The sequence below is a fragment of the Panthera leo genome, chromosome C1 (assembly GCF_018350215.1).
Source record: "Panthera leo isolate Ple1 chromosome C1, P.leo_Ple1_pat1.1, whole genome shotgun sequence".
In the NCBI taxonomy this organism is placed as follows: Eukaryota; Metazoa; Chordata; class Mammalia; order Carnivora; family Felidae; genus Panthera; species Panthera leo.
This window is the reverse complement of record NC_056686.1, coordinates 62821710-62839851: the sequence shown is the minus strand read 5'-3', so window position 1 is coordinate 62839851 and position 18142 is coordinate 62821710. Positions and strand designations below refer to the sequence as shown.

Below are 18142 nucleotides of genomic sequence, written 5' to 3'. Positions count from 1 at the left end.
TACTAATGATGGGACTTTATTGTAAAAATAAAAATTAAAAAAAAAAATTGGTCATAATTAGCTTAGAAAAATTTACATGATAACTATATTCAAATATCTCAAGGGCTATACAGCCAAGGGAGAGAATTTGAATTGACAGAACTACAGTGAAATCATTTGAACTTTTACTGAATATCTATTATACTGTGAAGTGGCAAAATTATGAAAAAAATCACAGAATCTTTTTCCTCAGGACCACATAATCTAGAAGCACTTTCTAATTATCAGAAATGTTCCGAATGGAACTACTTCAGCAGGCTCGACTTGCAAGCATGAAAACTGAAAACATGAGCAAGATGGCCTTTTGACAGGGTTGCTATAGAGGGGATTCAGGTGTCATAGGAGTTAACTAGACTGATCTCTTACCTACAGATTTAAAGATGTTTTCAGCATTATAACAACAAAAAATACTGTATCAATGAGCTGTCCAGGAAAGATAATTCTGTAAAGTACTAAAATTTTATTTTAACCACCAGTGGGAATTTTTTCCCCTGAAATATTCTTATTAGACATTTCTCTACTTTATAATAAGGCAAAGTTTTTAGAACTTATGAAGTATACGGATCTGTGTGTTTCTATACAAAATGGCTTGTTACAGATAATTCTTCAGAGTTGTCTTATTGGATTGCTTCCTAGTAATTAAAATTAATTTTATAATGCTCTTTCAGCAGAAGCCTTCTTTTTTATTTCAACTGCAACTTGTTTTCTTCTTTATCACACTACACGGTATTATATATAGTATTATTGTCATTCATGTGTTTCTCCCTTGTGCTGTATCAGAGCTTCCTGAGGGTAGGAAAGGTACACTATTTGGCATCCCTAATGCCTATTAATAAGTATGTCTCTGGCATTTGTCATCCTCACTATTGTAACTAGTTTGATTTATAATATGTAAATGCTGCCATTCAAACCAGAAAAATCAAGTAAATTAGTAATTTTTATGCATAATTTATTTGCTTATTTGCATAATTCTACGCATAGTAAGTTAATACATTGTGGATGAGGATCTGAGAGTCTATCAGATTGTTAACTTCTTGTGACCAGGATCGAAATTTATTCACTTTTATTCCCTGGTGCACAGTATTAAGACATTTGAATGAAGGAGTACAACAGTGTAACCTATTAGTGATGATACCACCACCTTACACTTTACAAAGAAGTTCTGCATTTATTTTCTATTAAAAATTTTTTTTTGCCTTATACTCTAGAGTGATTTCAGGTAGTTTATATAATACATGTTTTTTTTTTAAAATTGCAGTGAGGTGAAAATAAAGATAAAACCAGAAAAAAAAATACTATACCACATGCTTTGGGGTTCAAATAATTACTAATGGAGGACTGTAAAATTAGATCTCTGCTTCCATCTTGCCAAAAAAAACACTAGTTAAAAGTATAACTTTGAGGTGTGAAATGCCTATAAACTGAAGTCTGGCATAGAGCAGGCAATTCACATACTGAGTAAATTAGTGAATGAATGAATAACAGTTAAAGAGAAATGAAGTTTCCTCTGGTCATTAGGTACGATGGAAACTTCTCTAATATATTTTTGCAAAAGGAACACTATTTAGAAAAACAAGTATTTTGTTTTATCTTTAGTATATCCCTTTTGAATACTATACTCCCTATTTTCAGAAGAGACAATGAGGTTAAATGACCAAATGAGATCACATTGCTATTATATGGCTGAGTCAAGACTTGAAGCAAGATTCAGTGTTGTTTCAGTTGCATTCCAGCTACTTCTAAGCTCCACTGGAAATGCATTATTTTATGGCAGTAGTTTTCTGCACCATCACCAAGCTTTTTACAGACTTCTAGGTTCTAAGACCATGCTTGGAAAAGTAAGTTTACTTAAGTCCTGCCCATAACAAGCTTACTCTAACAGTTTAATACTTGTTCCTAACTGTCTGACACTGCATATATTTCAGGTATACATTTAAAATACTTACTCCATTCTTGAAAAAAGAAATATGGTTTCTGTGGGGCACCTGGCTGGCTCAGTCAGTAGAGCATACAACTCTTGATCTGGGGGTTGTAGGTTTGAGCCCTACATTGGGTGTAATAAAGATTACTTAAAATCCCCCCCCCCCAAAACCTGAAAATAGAAATATGGTTTCAATTTATTATTTTAATAGTTTATATAATAATATCTATGCAATAACAGAATTACTTTTCATTTTTGAAAGTTTTCTTATACCATATGGTATTGAAAAATAATTATAGTGCCCTTAATTAATCTCCGTACTTGCTTCCTCGGTATATCTGAGGATGTATATCCAGAGTATATCTGACTGCACCAAGCAAGAGATTAAGTCTTATGAATATGCAATGACAGTGTATCTGTACTGCAAAGTTAAATCCAAAACCTTGTATTAACTTCTTCTGTATTGATGTTTACCATGACATTATTTTTAAAAGCCAAAACCTAAGGAATTTAAATATCCAAAAATAGGGAATAGTGAAATAATTTATACTACAGTACATCCATTAGGTGACATATTATACAGTAATAAATATAATAAAATTTATTTTTTATTTTTCAAAACACAGCAGTATTAATAATTTATACTACAGTACATCCATTAGGTGACATATTATACAGTAATAAATATAATAAAATTTATTTTTTATTTTTCAAAACACAGCAGTATTTAAAAAATTATGAAAGAAAATGCTCATGTTAAACAGGATATAAAACCGCATATATAATATGACTCTAACTATTAAAAATACATTTATATGTATTAAAATATCTGACAGCATGGTTTGTGCCCACCCGAGGACACACACACAAAATATCTGACAGCAAATACAAGAGAGGAAGACCACTTAACTTCTTCTTCTTCTTCTTTTTTGTTTTTAATGTTTATTCATTTTTGAAAGACAGAGACAGAGCACAAGCAGGGGTGGGGCGGAGAGAGAGGGGGACACAGAATCTGAAGCAGGCTCCAGGCTCTGAGCTGTCAGCACAGAGCCTGACATGGGGCTCGAACTCACGAGCTGCGAGATCATGACCTGAGCTGAAGTTGGACGCTCAACCGACTGAGCCATCCAGGTGCCCCAAGACCACTTAACTTCTTATCTGAGGGACCATAGTTTTATAATCAAAAAAGTTAAAAATATTTTTTAAGAAATTTAAATAAAACACATTATATGTAGTATAATTTTATAAATATTTATTGGGAGCTAAATGACTGTGTAAATTGTGAATCAAGACATAGTATGTCTACTGACTGTTTTCATTTTCACCCTTGACTTCATATTTTGAGTACATTTACTGCTATTATGCACTAAAACGGGGAAAATGTATAGTAAACCTTTATTAATTCAGAAGTTAGAATAATTTTTACATAAACTGAAGGTATCCATAACAAAATAGCCAAAAAAATGTTTAAAATATTTGAACTATTTTTAAAAACTTTTATCTTAGAAATACCAATTTATAAGTAATAAAATAATTACAAATATTCTTATCAGTACATTCGGGTAGGTTCTGGGCATCTCTATGCTATAATTTTTTACCCTATTTCTAGTATTATATATGCTACAGGATACAATCTAAATTTTCACCCAATTCTTAGACAATACTGAGAATTAGTCTCCTAAACTCTCATTTGTTGAAAAGTTATTAAGAGATTTATATAAATGTTTTTATTAAGCAGTTTGCCTAAAATTCAGGTGCCTAAAATTAAAAACATTGATTTTTAAATGTTACTTTCTACTCTTTCAGATCAATTTTTACCATTTACCTCAAAACTAGTAACCATTTACTCTATTTTGGGATCACAATCACACTGTAGATTGAAAATATATTCAACTGATAAACAAAAGAAGTCAAATTCCTTATGTAAAAACACTTTCAAAATAGATCTTCTGTGTGTGTGTATATATGTATAAATATCTTTTTTTTTTTTTTTTTAAATAGACTCCATGCCCAATGCAGGGCTTGAACTCTCGACCCTGAGATCAAGAGTCACATGCTCTACCAACTGAACCAGCCAGGAGCCCCTGTAAATATCTTTTTTTGATCCAATTTAAAAATTTGTTGAGTAGTACCCAGAGAATGAAATAAAATCTATAAAGATTCTCAAGTCATTCAATCATTCAACAAATAAAATGATAACTTTTCAGTCCCATTAATTTCTTATTAGTTCAAAAGACTACTAGTTCAAACATCTATTGTCGTACGTTCAATCTGAACTTCCTGACACAATCACTCAGTTCTTGAACTGCAGAGTGCTCCGTTAAACAGGTATTTCTTTCCTGGAAATGAGCTAGGAGAGGATTATAACATTTGTCTGGAACCCCAGAAACATCCTAAATAGACAACTTTCTCTTGAAAATAAGCAAGAGGATTATTATGACACTTTCTTGGCATCCCAGAAACATCATTATACCTAAATATGCTGCTAACTTCTGTCTTAATGTGTTCTAGCCCAGTGTATACACATTGATTGGAAAGGAGAAATAGTACCCTTGTTCCCTTCTTTAAATGTGGAAAAAGGAGGGGCGCCTGGGTGGCTCAGTCGGTTAAGCGTCCGACTTCAGCTCAGGTCATGATCTCACGGTCCGTGGGTTCGAGCCCCGCGTCGGGCTCTGTGCTGACAGCTCAGAGCCTGGAGCCTGTTTTGGATTCTGTGTCTCCTTCTCTCTGTGACCCTCCCCCGTTCATGCTCTGTCTCTCTCTGTCTCAAAAATAAATAAACGTTAAAAAAAAATTAAAAAAAAAATAAAAAAATAAAAAAAAAAATAAATGTGGAAAAAGGAGTAGCCGCACATACTCACACACATCATTGGCTCCTCAGTCATCCTCCCCAAATACTTCTTTTGTTGTTGATCATTTCCAGCAATGATAACAGGCATTTGCTACCACAGAAAAGTGACATTGAAAAAAGCAAGATATTTTTATTAGGTATGTAAATTTAGAGATTCTATAATTCAAAACCAGAGAACTACTTTTTCCCAAGGGGTAAATCCAAAGAACTGGCCTTTATTCTTCCTTTAAGACAGTTAAAACCATAAGGAAATAAATCTGTTAGTCCAGTATTTTCATGAAAGTTATACAGGATTTGTCAGTAATATAGTATGTAAAAATCTACTGTAGTAACATGCACAAAGAATTAAATTTAGGTAAATGATGTGGTATATATGATCAAGTCTCTTAAGAATTGCTCACTAAATTCAGCACTGCCAGCAGTGGCAATAAGCCATCCTGAACCTTCTCCTGAATGCTGGGTTTTCGCCTTGCCCTTACCTAAAAACTGCCACTGAAGCAGCAGCCAAAGTGTACAGTTTCCCCACAAGGACAGGGAGGACTACAAGTACGGAGACAACAGGGCCAGAATGATCAATTCTGGGAATAAGAATTCTAGCCTTCACTGCAGAATCTTGTGTTCATTTTAAAGAAAATTGTGTTGCACCAGCTAACCTAACCTAGCATTACTATCTCATTAACACCTGAGTTATACAATTAATTTTATAAGAAACTTACTTACCCCCAAAGAATTTGCTTCAATACAAGTCTGAACCCCTGTACATCCATAAGCCAATTCTTCAGTAATTAAACAAGCATCAAAAATTCCAAGTCCAAGACCTCCTGTAGTATCAAAATGTTTTAAGGCCCATTATAATGTGTAGTATTTTCTCATCAGAAATAAAGGTGAACTATTTTAATTTTTTTTAATGTTTATTTATTTTTGACAGAGAGAGCGCAAGCTGGGGAGGGGCAGAGGGAGAGGGAGACACAGAATCTGAAACAGGCTCCAGGCTCTGAGCTGTTGGCACAGAGCCCAACGAGGGGCTCGAACTCACAAACCATGAGATCATGCCCTGAGCCAAAGTTGGATGCTTAACTGACTGAGTGACCCAGGAGCCCCAAAGGTGAACTATTTTAATTTAACAAGAAACTAAAAAAGTGTTCTGGGTAGCACAGTAACAAATTATATTTATTCAAAATAAGTTTTAAATATTTCAAAAAATTTTCTATTTGTAACCTGGACCTGTCTTCCTGTTTCAACTGGATTTTGTAAAAACTTGATTCAACTGTGCCAAAACTTTGGCTCTTTTACCTGAAGGAGTGACAACCTCACAGGAAAAAAAAGTCTTAACAAAATGTAAAATCAAAGGTAGAATATTAATTGCAACAAACCAACTCTAGAGAGAAATTACCAACGTTTAGGGATAAAGTTATAGTTGAAACCAGTTTAAAGAAGGAAAAATGCCTCTAGGTATTAGTACAAGGTTTCTAACAGCAGGCAAATACTGAAGTCTAAAGAGAAAGATAAAGGCAAAAAGCCCTTTATCATAAATGACTTACATAAATGGCAACTAATATTTGAAAGACTAAGTAGAGTTTTGCAATTTTTTCCTATTCATATACATTCTAGGATTAAAAATGTGAACAAAGTGGGGCTCCTGGGTGGCTCAGTCGGTTAAGCATTGACTCTTGATTTTGGCTCAGGTCATGATCTCAAGGTTCATGAATTCAAGCCCCTTATCAGGCTCATGCTGACAGTGGGGAGCCTGCTTGGGATTCTCACTCTCTGCCCTTCCCCCACTAACTCGCTCGAGCGCGTAACCTCTGTCTCTCTCTCTTTCTCACAAAATAAATAATCTTAAAAAACAATGAGAACAGAGGCCCTTGGGTGGCTCAGTCAGTTAAGCATCTGACTTCAGCTCAGGTCACGATCTCGCAGTTAGTGAGTTTGAGCCCCGTGATGGGCTCTGTGCTGACAGCTCAGAGCCTGGAGTCTACTTGGGATTCTGTGTCACCCCCTCTCTCTCTGCCCCTCCCCCACTTGTGCTCTGTCTCTGTCTCTCAAAATTAATAAATAAATGTTAAAAATAAATAAATAAAATGTAAAAAAATGTGTACAAAGCTTACCACAACTCCCTGGAATGTGTGTATTCATTAAACCAAGTTCCCATGCTTTTTTAATTAGGGGCACAGGGTACTAAAAGGAAAGAGAAAGGTAAAGAAAACAAACAAACAAAAAAAAAACAGTTACATTAAAATCTAGATAATTCAATTATATAATCTTATAAAAATGTAAAAAAAACTTTTTTCTCCTTAAAATGCACATAACTACCTCGCCAGTTTTATCATACTCTGCAGCGACTGGGATTATTTCTTCCCTGGCAAATTTACGAGCAGTAGCTTGAAACTCTTTTTGCTGTTCAGTGAGCTCTAAAAGAAAGTCATTTAGAAAACATTAAAATAAGACAATGAGCTGAGGAAAAAAGTCCTATGATATTAGTATGTAAAAATTTATAATGGAGTCTTTAATCCTTGATTAACCAGAAAGTCCACAAATAAACCACAAAGACCACAATGCACTTTCAGACTAGCAAGATTTCATTGTATAATATAAACAAAGTTATGTCAACACAAGTACCAAAGGAGGTAGGTTAAGATTTCTAGCTTTTACCAAAGGGTAACAGATATAAACTCGTTTTTCTCTTCCAATTGGTGAGGGTAAAAAAAATTTTGTTTTTACTTATTACTAGTTCCTAAGCAGACTTACCAAATGTTTACTAACACTAAAATGAAACTAATATGTAAGACATGCTCTGATCTCAACAATCAGTCTAGGAAGATGAGACATGCTCGGTGAGACCATAAACCAGCAAAACTTGTTCCAAAGTGTAAGGGTTAAATTGTAGTGTTAGGGCTAACCTGTAGCCTTGAGAAATAACAGCTTTGTTTTAACAGTGTAGGTTAAGAGATAACAGCCTTATCCTATCAATCAAGGGAACAAAAGTTCAAGGAAAATCAACTGGATTAGTGTTGTGGCAAGGGCGTGTCTGAACTGTTTCCAACCCCAACTGGGAACTATTTCTTTGTTCTGTTTCCAGGTGAAGATAAGACGATATGGTCGGCTATAAAAACTCTGTGTCCTGGCTGTTCCAGGACGCACTCTGATCAAGAGTGTCAGTCCCAATCACTCGGCCTTACCTCTCACTGCAATATACTTTGTTGTGACTGTCACTGGTGCCCGTAGCATTCTGTTTCAGGAGTTGTGTGGATGCAACACAAAGTATCATGTAAGAATCCCAACACTATAATTTCAAATTTTACTCTTCCTTTAAACTGAGATAATTTAAGGTTATAAAATTAGCACAAAGCAACTAGTAAAATGTGGGACTGTTTCTCAAAAGTTAACAATAACATAAAACTCTAATTCAATTACATAAAATATGAGGTTCTGTTGTTATAAAATTAATGGAGTGAATAAGGTGGCTGGACTGAGGACTGGAGCCAGTCATTTGCATTTTTTTCCTTTCTTTCTTTTTTTTTTTTTCTATGTAATTTTTTTTTTCCAGGCATAGAATTCACTGATTATTCACTTACATACAATACCTAGTACTCATTAAAACAAGTCCCCTCCTTAATACCCATCACCCATCTGGCCCATCTCCCAGCCACCTCCCTCCAACAACCCTCAGTTTGTTCTCCATCATTAAGAGTCTGTGGTTTGTTTTCCTCTCTTCTCTTTTTTTCCCCCTTCCCATATTCATTTTTTTAAATCCACACTGTTACAGGGTTTTAATGTGATTTCATCCAACATCAAAGGATAGGTAAGATTCAAAAGAGATAGAGGGTATTTTGGGCAAGAAAAATAAGAGCAAAAGCAAAGAGATAAGAATATCAGCAAACATGCTCAAGACTATAATCATTTATAGATCAGAGGGATGTGAGAAATAAAATGTAAAAGACATGAGAATTTTGGTGTTGAATCGAATAGCCTTAAAATCAAATCTTTCATTTTATAGATAAGGAAACAAAAGCCCAGAATGAGGAAATGATAGCCCCACAGTCTTCCAATGAGTTAGCAGTAAAAGTATACATAAGAGTTTCAGTCACTGTTTTCTACATCACAATTTTTTTTTTTAAGTTTATTTATTTACTTTGATGGGGATGGGACAGAGAGAGGGAGAGAGAGAATCTGGAGTGGGCTCTGTGCTGTCAGGGCTTGATCCCTCCACCTTGAGATCATTGACCTGAGCCAAAATCAAGATTTGGTCACTTAACTGACTGAGCCACCCAGGTGCCCCACAATTTACTTTTAACATTGGGGCCAGCAGATACTAAGGTTGTAGGTGAATAAAAAAGAGAGGGAAGGCAGAGACCTAGTTTGTATTATTTATGGAGAACCTACTTAAATACAGTCATGCTGTACTAGGGATTTTACATATATATTAATCTTAAAATAAATCCTGTGTTATAGACATTATCTCCATTTTATAAAGAACGGGATACAACTGCTCATAGACATTATCTCTATTCCTTTTCTTAAGTTTCTCAGCCTCCCTCCTAAATACTATATCTATCTCATCCAGTTACCCAGCATACCACCAGATTTCTCCTGCTGGTGTCTTGCTACTGACTATGAATCTGTATGTGACAAACTGAAACTAAATAGCACTTATACTTAACCTATGTTAATAACACAGTAAGAAAGAAAACCCAGTGGCCCAAGCTCCTATTCTCACATGGCTTGAAATTTTTAACTCTAAAATACGTTATAAAGAAGCTAACAATCTTAAAAAATAAAAAACAAAAATGATAACCCTAGAGAGCTTTGAGTTTGTCATTTGTACCTGGTTAGGAGTTAGTTATCTGAGCTGCCTTTTACCTATTTTCTGAGATCAAGAAACCAAAGATAATGGCTTCAACTAAAAGAAAGGTAATAATTTTGAAGCAAGAAGCACTTTAGGAGACAATGGATGCTAAAAATAGCATCCATTTTTTTTTGTCTAGGGTCTTCATTTTAGAGAGGAAAGGGGAAGAGAAATCTTACCCCTTTCCCTTCCAACACAACATGACTCCCTGATCCCAGACTTGAAACCTATCAATTGGCATCAAAACTGCAGTGCAGATACAGCAGGGCCAAAACAGGCTTTGGCTTATTAGCAGGAAGCTAGCACTGTATATCTAAATGTTCAAAATATATCTTTTGCATTCAAATTTCTAACTTGAAGACTATCTGTATCAGTAAATTTGTTGTTTATTTAGGGCTACAAACTTAGGTAAAAGGGCACAGATATATATGTCTCCTGCTAACGCAGATCTATGTGTAGGATATTAGGTTGAAAAAGAAAAGGAGATCAGGAAGAATGGGTGTGACTGACTGAACAATCTGTGGATGGTCACTGGCTCTATTCATTACTAGACATTACTAAATGTTTACAAATACATAAATTCCAGACAAATACATATACAGAGCTGCATATATACAACAACTATGTTTAAAATCAAAAGACAGAACAAAACATACCAAAATTAAATCCCAATCCTGGTTCACGTCGTAGGGCAGCTTTTGTATGCTGTGATCTCCAGTCAGAATGAGAAAGACTTTTTAGGACCTGTAAAGGACAATTTTATTAAAATAAATTGGATGAATTAAACATCAAATAAGAGAATACTGACAATTACAAGTGAGTACAGCAACTTGTGTGATTTATATTCAATAAGTCATTACTTAAATGCCTTCAACTATAATTTGATTTGTATATTAAATAAGCCACATACCAGATGTCTGAACATGTATTGCAGAGATTTTTTTTTTTTAAAGTGATGAAAATAAAACTAATCAATAGTATTAAAGTGGAGTGTCTCTAAGACAAATAATAGTCAGGGGTAGTATCAGACTTAGGACCGCTTTTCTGGAAATCTCACATACAAGCTCTAGGACATCTGTGATTGAGAAGCTGGGGAGAGAGCAACAATAGGATGGTGTAGTCTATCAGCTTTGATACCCTGTCCCAGGTGAGCCTTGCAGGTATGCCTTTGGGAATTGTCCCTTGGAGGATTCCATTTTCTACTATTTAACAAAACAAATTAGCCTAAAACTAGTTCTATTTATTTTCTGCTGCTGTCTGTAAACATTCTTAGAATATTCTAAGACACACTATAGCAGTCACCAGTTTTGTAAATAAGATTTTATTGGAACACCATGTCTATTGCTGCTTTTCCAGCATAGTTGTATAGTTGCCAGAAACCACATGGTCCACAAAGCCAAAAATATTTATTGTCTCTTTACAAAAAAATTTGCCAACCCTGTTCTAAACTATTAATAGGCTACTTTTCTTAATATCTGGAATATACTCATATTTCATAAAAAAAAGTATAATCAGATATACATGTAATTATTCCTTTGCAATCCATTATTATACTCATGATAGTTGAATATACATAAAAGTAATCATTTGCATTTATTTAAGTTAATGGAAAGCATACTAGAACTCCCAAGTATATGTTTGAGGACAACAAAATCACACAGTTTACGCTTCAAAGTATTTGATGGAAATATCCATAGGCAATTCTAATATTCCAAAGAAAAGAGAAATTGAACAATATACTAAAAGATTAAGAACTAAGGGGTGCTGGTATGCCTGGGTGTCTCAGTCAGTTAAGCATCCTACTTCGGCTCAGGTCATGATCTCCTGGTTCACGAGTTCAAGCCCCGTGTAGGGCTCTGTGCAGCACAGAGCCTGGATCCTGTTTTGGATTCTGTGTCTCTGTCTTTCTGTCTCTCTGTCTCTGTCTCTGTCTCTGCCCCACCCCCACTTGCACTCTGTCTCTCAAAAATGAATAAACATTTAAAAACAAAATTTAAAAAAAAATGGTGGAAAGCCTCGGTGGCTCAGTTGGTTAGGTATCCAACTCTTGGTTTCAGCTCAGGTCATGATCTCATAGTTCCTCAGTTTGAGCTCGGAGTCCAGCTCCAGTGTCAGCCTCAGAGCCTGCTTGGGATTCTCGCTCTCCCTCTCTCTCTCTCTCTGTCCCTCCCCTGCTTGGACTCTCTCTCTCAAAATAAATAAATAAACTTAAAAAAAAAAAAAGAACTGAACTTACATTTTTGGAAATCTGTAAAAACTGTCTATTTTGTAGATGACCACAGCTTACAAAGAGAACCATCTACATTTAACGTGACATTATGGATAGTCAAATATCGTGAATACCCTTTCAAAATAATAACACTTTATACAATTTCAAAAAGAATAACCAGAGTATAAAAATACATATTTTCTTTGCAATTTTCATTAAATTTATTTTGGCAGTAAAACATGGTTTCTCTAATGCTTACTGTTCAAACATCATAGATGAAACCTGTAGTTGTTTACAGTCACATTCCACAATTAATTCACTGAATCTCCAAGTCAAGCCTAGGATTAAGGCACTATTTTTATTCCTATTTTGCCTATGAAGAAAGTGAGACTCAGAAAGGTCAAGTGAAATTGGACAAGGTCACTGTGCTATTACATAGTAGAACCAGGATTCTAACTGTAGCATTTACTATAGAGAATCCATACCATCAACCACCTTGCTATCTGTTCTTTCAGTTTAAGTCTCCTATTCGGTTAGTACATTCTAAAAAGAAAAACATCCCACAAAAATGAGACCAAAAAACTTGGCTCTTCTAAGTGTGTGTTTACATACTACCGAACAAAAATTAGACCTCACAAAGTAAGTAAGTCTGCCGAGACTTTAAATACAAAAATTATTAGTGGAGGGGCACCTGGATGGCCCAGTGGGTTGAGTGTCTACCTCTTGATTTCGGTTCAGGTCATGATCCCAGGGTTGTGGGATCAAGCCCCGCATTGGGCTCTACCCTTGGTGTGGAGCCTGCTTGGGATTCTCTCTGTCTCTGCCCCTCTCCCCCCACTCACTCTCGCTCTCTAAAATAAAATTGAAAAATTAAAAATGAAAATGAAATAAAAAAGAAAATTATTAATGGACTTAAAATAATTTATAAAAAGTTTACATATTATTTTTCAGGAAAACGTTATATAAAATATAAAAGTAGCTACACCCTGGGGACAATCCCCATCAATCTAATGATATAATAATGTTATCCATTTAGAGAGGTGACTTAGTAGACAGAATATAGAAATTGTAGATTATTTGGATTTAGAATGGTTTGTGTCTAGACTCCCCAAGTATTTTTGAGACACTGGACCAATTACAAACTTCCCTGTAGCTTCTTTTCAAACTTTGAAAATGAGGCTTTTCTTACTGGATAATTTGTTGAGATGATTAAAATAAGAAAATGTCTTGGAAGCATAATGCCATATAAATACTGATTTTATTACTTTGGGATCTCTGCCCAGAACAATGGAATTCCAAATCTCCAAGAGATGGCAACCTCAGTCAAGCATCAATTCTGCAATAATAGCACAACTATGTATTTTTAAAACTGTTTATGTATTTTTGAGAGAGAGAGAGAGAGAGAGCGCAAGACAGCATTCGTGAGCAAGCAGGGGAGAGACGCAGAGGTGGGGTGTGGGGGGACGGGGAAGAAAGAGAGAATATCCCAAACAGGATGGAGCCCGATGCCAGGCTGGATCCTACAACCCTGGGATCATAACCTCGGCCAAAACTGAGTCCTAAATTCAGCCAAGTGGGCCACCCAGGTGCCCTCCCAGCACAATTATAATTAAACGCTTTCGCCCATTTCTTAGGAACGTAAGAATCTTAAATTTTATGGGAGTGTCAAAGATGAGATACAGCTGTGTAAGTTTTCTGGATCAGGTTTTTCTATATACCTTATTGGAGATTGAGAAATCGGATCTTTTTTTTCTGGTGTGAGTTAAAAATAATTTTTAAAATGCCCAGATTTCTGCCTTCAGAGCCCATTAACGTGTATAGCAACAACAAATATTGGGCAGCAATCCATTAGAATTATTATAAATTCTAAAGCTACTTTTTTGGGGGCCAAGAACATAACTTTCTTAACTCAATTATTAAATACATTAAGTACCCCAAGAAGCAGCTGCTCTACTTTCCTTTTCCTCCGTAACTTTGCAAGCACTCAAGATACGAGTATCTGAAATCTGCGCTTTCTAGCATGTATCAATTGCATGATGACATTTACTTTATGATTTCTTCTTGGGCTGGAGGCATAAAGCCAGTAGAGAGTTTTCTCAAAATATACTGCAAAAACATGGCCTTTGCTCGTTCTGAGATGCCTGCCCAATTTAGACACAGTTTACCTTCGGGAAAGGGTGAGATTCCTGGGGGAAGTATATGGAGAGTTCCTAAGCCTGAGGGAAAATGAAGGACATTCCGAAAAATGCCTATGAAGGAACCGACGAGTTGCGAAGATGATAGGGCAAAATTGAAAGCCCGGACTGGATCATAAGAGAAGAGGGTAAGCGTGAAAGCAAGGCGAGGATCCGGACTTCAGGCCCGCAGCCACGGTGAGGTCAGGAAGGCCAAGGCGTCCGAGATAAGCTCCTTCCTCACCACAGCTTCCTACCCTCCCGGGGAAGCGCCTCTTTTCGCCCCAAGCTTCCGCCCCCCCAGCCCCCCCCCCCCCCCAAACGCCACAACCACCATTCCCCAACCCCACCGAGCCTTGCTGTCTCTCACCCCGCAGCATCGCCTAAACATCGCTGCCATGGTTGACTCTTGATCCTGCTGCTTGGTCTCCAATTCTCTGCGCAGCTCCGGGACTCTAAAGGGGTCCTCCAACCCAGAGGAGCGACACCCGTCTGGCCCCGCCCACACCCTGGTCCCGCCCGCTGGTGTGGACGTGGGTGGGGAGCGGGTAGCCTAAAAAGGGTACCGTAAAGGAAAAGGAGGATGGGGGTGGGGGGCTGCGTGCTCGCTCCGAGCCAGCGCGGACCAGTAGGAACTTGGGCGGTTTGGGAAAGAGTGTCTAACGACCTCCTTTGGCCGACGTGTCCCAAGGGGTGGTCCCGGAAGAGGCTTCACTTCCCTCGGGCCCACAGAGTTTCGACAGCGCGACCTTTCGAGGACGCGGAACCCTTTAAAGCTCTCCGAGCCAGGCTCGGCGGCGGGAGCTGGAGGGTGGACCCGCGCCTAAAGAAGAGGAGCGAGTGCGGCGCGGGGCCTGTCGGGCATCTGGGTGAAAGGGAGGGGCTAGGGTGCGCAGTCCCCAGCCAGTTCTGGTGGTAAGATGCTCTCCCTGGCCTCGTCCCAGAAATTTACCAATCCAATTTTTTCTGCCTAAGTATTACAAGTACATTTTATTCTCGAAAGCTCGGCCGAAGCCATAGTATGTGCTGTGTTTCAGAAAACAAACGGGAAATCCCTTAGGTAAATTCGACCTTCCCGAATATTCCCGAGGCTATTTATTGCTACCCACGTGTGTGGATGTGGACGGTGTCCTTGGAAATAAATTGAGTTTATTTAAAGCTCCTGGCTCAGCGAATGAATGAATGTTGGGCGTGAATGTCTGCCCGAGGAATTCTATTTAAAGCCACCCTCTCTTCCTGTTAGACCCTGAGTTCGCAGTGAGTAAGGTGTGATGTTACAGTGTTGGGGGATTTGTAAAGCTGTCCAAGGTTTGGCTAGCTTTTTGTGAAAAAGCTAGTAAGAACGCCACCGCAAGGAAGGAGTGTAAATGTTTCCCATAATCCCCAGGATTTTTCATTTTTATTGCTATCATCCTAGTTTAGGGTCTCATCACTCACCACTAAATCCTGTAAACTTGCTTAACAATCTTTTTTGCCTGATAAGTCAAGCCATTATCTCATTCTAATTTAGCTTTTCAATTCCTATATTCTGTTATGGTAGTCCCCTACAAGAACCTTCTACCTTTTCATCTGGGGATTTATAATGTATTTACTGAGACTGGGCATAAGGCAGAATGTTAAGTGCTAAATTAAAGTACCAGGGAAATTCGGAAAAGGAAGAATTCAATTGGTCCTGGAATCATCAAGGAAACATTCAAATAGGTGGGTAAAACACAAAGTGGACTGCTAAAGTTGGGTAGGAGTTAGTAGAAAAAAAAAGATTTGACTATGCATCTCTAGTTTTTTCTTAAAAAAATTTTTTTTTAATGTTTATTTATATTTGAGAGACTCAAAGCATGAGCAGGGAGGGGCAGAGAGAGAGGGAGACACAGAATCCAAAGCAGGCTCCAGGCTGGGAGCTGTCAGCACAGAGCCGGACGTGGGGCTTGAAGCCATGAACTGCAAGATCATTACCTGAGCCAAAGTCAGACGCTTAACGGACTGAGCCATCCAGGTGCCCCTAATTTTTTCAATTTCTTATTCTGAACATTTAAGCACAATGAAGATGAGCAAAAAGTTCAAATCAGCCATATGATTTTATTACCTAGATTTAAAAATTGTTATTGTCCACTCGTGGGATTTAAAAGACAAAACAGATGAACATAGGGGAAAAAATAAAAATTGTTGTCGCACTTGTTTTATTCATGTGTGCGTGTCTGGTGTCATTTAGTTTTTGTCAGAACCATAAGTTGTAAACATTAAGACACTTCATTTCTAGTGGCGCTTGCATGGCTTGGTTGGTTAAGCGTCTGACAGTTGGTTTCAGCTCAGGTCATGATCTCATTGGGCATGAATTAAAGCCCTGTGTGGGTCTCTGTGCTGACAGCATGCAGCCTGCTTGGGATTCTTTCTTTCCCTCTCTCTCTGCCCCTCTCATGCTCACGTGTATTCATGCTCTCTCTAAATAAATAAATAAATAATCTTTTTAAAAAAAGATTAAAAAAAGTTCTAACCAAAGTTTAAGATAAGGTGACTTTAAGCCAACCTGATTTTTTTTCTCTTTGCTTTTTCAAATAATACTTTTGTTTTCCCTAGCAATAGTAATAAAGCCATACATACTACATTATTATGAAAAATGATTTCATAGAAAAGGAATTTATGAAAAAAAATTATGATGATACCTCTTCCAAACCTCTGGGGATCACTTAAGGCTTTGTCAACCTTGACAATGGAAAACCAGGATCTCTTTCACTGACACTTCCGTTTTTAGAGCAAAGATTATACTTAAAAATTGTTGATCCCGCTTTAAACACTAGGTGTAGCTATTTGGCTTAGATCCCAGGAACTAAGACTCAACGGTGAATTTTTCGGTTAAAGACCCCTTTCTTTTATGTGTGAAGGATTAATCTGTATATTCATTTTTAATTTTTTATTTTTTATTTAAATGCTTATTTTTGAGAGAGAGAGTATGAGCAGAGGAGGGGCAGAGAGAGAGGGAGACAGGATTCAAGACAGGCTCCATTCTGACAGCAACAAGCCTGATGTGTGGCTTGGTGAACTCACAAACCATGAGATCATGACCTGAGCCAGCTGGGACGTTCAACCAACTGAGCCAGCTAGGTGCCCCATGTATGTTCACTTTATTTTTTAACCTGCAGGTTCAGAAATTTAAAATCATCAGTTTTCCCCAAATAAGGTCAGAGTGTAAACTAAGATTCTGGTTTGGACCACAATATGTAAAGGAGCTAAGATTCACCAAAGGAAAAACCAGCCTTTCTAGTGTGTATTCCTCAAACCAGAAAACAGAGAAACATGCTAGGAGCAAGGGTAGGATTTCCTGGATCCTAGGAACTGATAGAAGGATGAAGAGAATTCTTATAAGATCAAATTAGGTGCATACTGCTTAGTAAATGTTACCTTCCCAGGGAAAGGTCTTTAGAAACCTTTTCTGTCACTGTACATCAGTTTATATTGTATTCTAGAATTTCATATAAATGGAATCATAGTAAGTACTCTTTTCCAGCTGGCTTCTTTCACTTACCACAATTGTGAGATTCATTCATACTTAGTGTATCACTAGTTTGTTCCTTTTTTGCCGACTGCTATTCCATTGGATATAGCACAAATTGTTGATAGACATTTAGGTTGTTTCCAATCTGGGAGTATTACAAATAAAAATGCAGTAAACATTTGTGTGCAAAAGCAGACATTAATACAGTAGAAAATAAGCAGTGAAATCAACAAAATCAAAAGCTGATTCTTGAAAAAAAGTAATCATAAAAGTAATCATAAAAGACATGCCTCTAGCAAGACCAGTAAAGATAAGAAATGTTTAAGCAGTTTTAGAAAGTATAAGAGTTAACCATAGATTAAGGGAGATTTTTAAAAATATTTATTTATTTATCTAATCTCTACACCCAACATGGGGCTTGAACTCGTGACTCCAGGATCTAGAGTCACACATGCTACTGACTGAACCAACCAGGCATCTCCAGATTTAGGGAGGGTTTTTTTTGTTTTTGGTTAATTTTTTAGTGGAGATTTTAAAAAAAATTTTTTTTAATGTTTTATTTATTTTTGAGAAAGAGAGCACGAGCAGGTGAGGGCAGAAAGAGACAGGGAG

General features: G+C 37.0%; 1 protein-coding gene and 1 long non-coding RNA gene across 2 annotated transcripts in view; one reads left to right on the top strand and one right to left on the bottom strand.

Moving 5' to 3' along the window:
• Positions 1-8046, top strand: part of LOC122227611 — a 36004-nt gene extending 27958 nt beyond the window's left edge. The window contains exon 3 of the long non-coding RNA XR_006206147.1: positions 7891-8046. This is a non-coding gene — a long non-coding RNA (uncharacterized LOC122227611). The remainder of the gene's footprint in view (positions 1-7890) is intronic.
• ACADM (acyl-CoA dehydrogenase medium chain) overlaps positions 1-14881 on the bottom strand; it is a 33365-nt gene extending 18484 nt beyond the window's left edge. Inside the window, exons 1-6 of the mRNA XM_042952231.1 lie at positions 14411-14881; positions 10314-10401; positions 7125-7222; positions 6920-6989; positions 5532-5632; positions 4822-4902 (exon numbers count right to left, since the gene is read on the bottom strand). Of these exons, the coding sequence (XP_042808165.1) occupies positions 4822-4902; positions 5532-5632; positions 6920-6989; positions 7125-7222; positions 10314-10401; positions 14411-14440 (468 nt within the window). The 5' untranslated portion in view covers positions 14441-14881. The remainder of the gene's footprint in view (positions 1-4821; positions 4903-5531; positions 5633-6919; positions 6990-7124; positions 7223-10313; positions 10402-14410) is intronic.
• Between the last annotated feature and the right edge of the window lie 3261 nt (positions 14882-18142).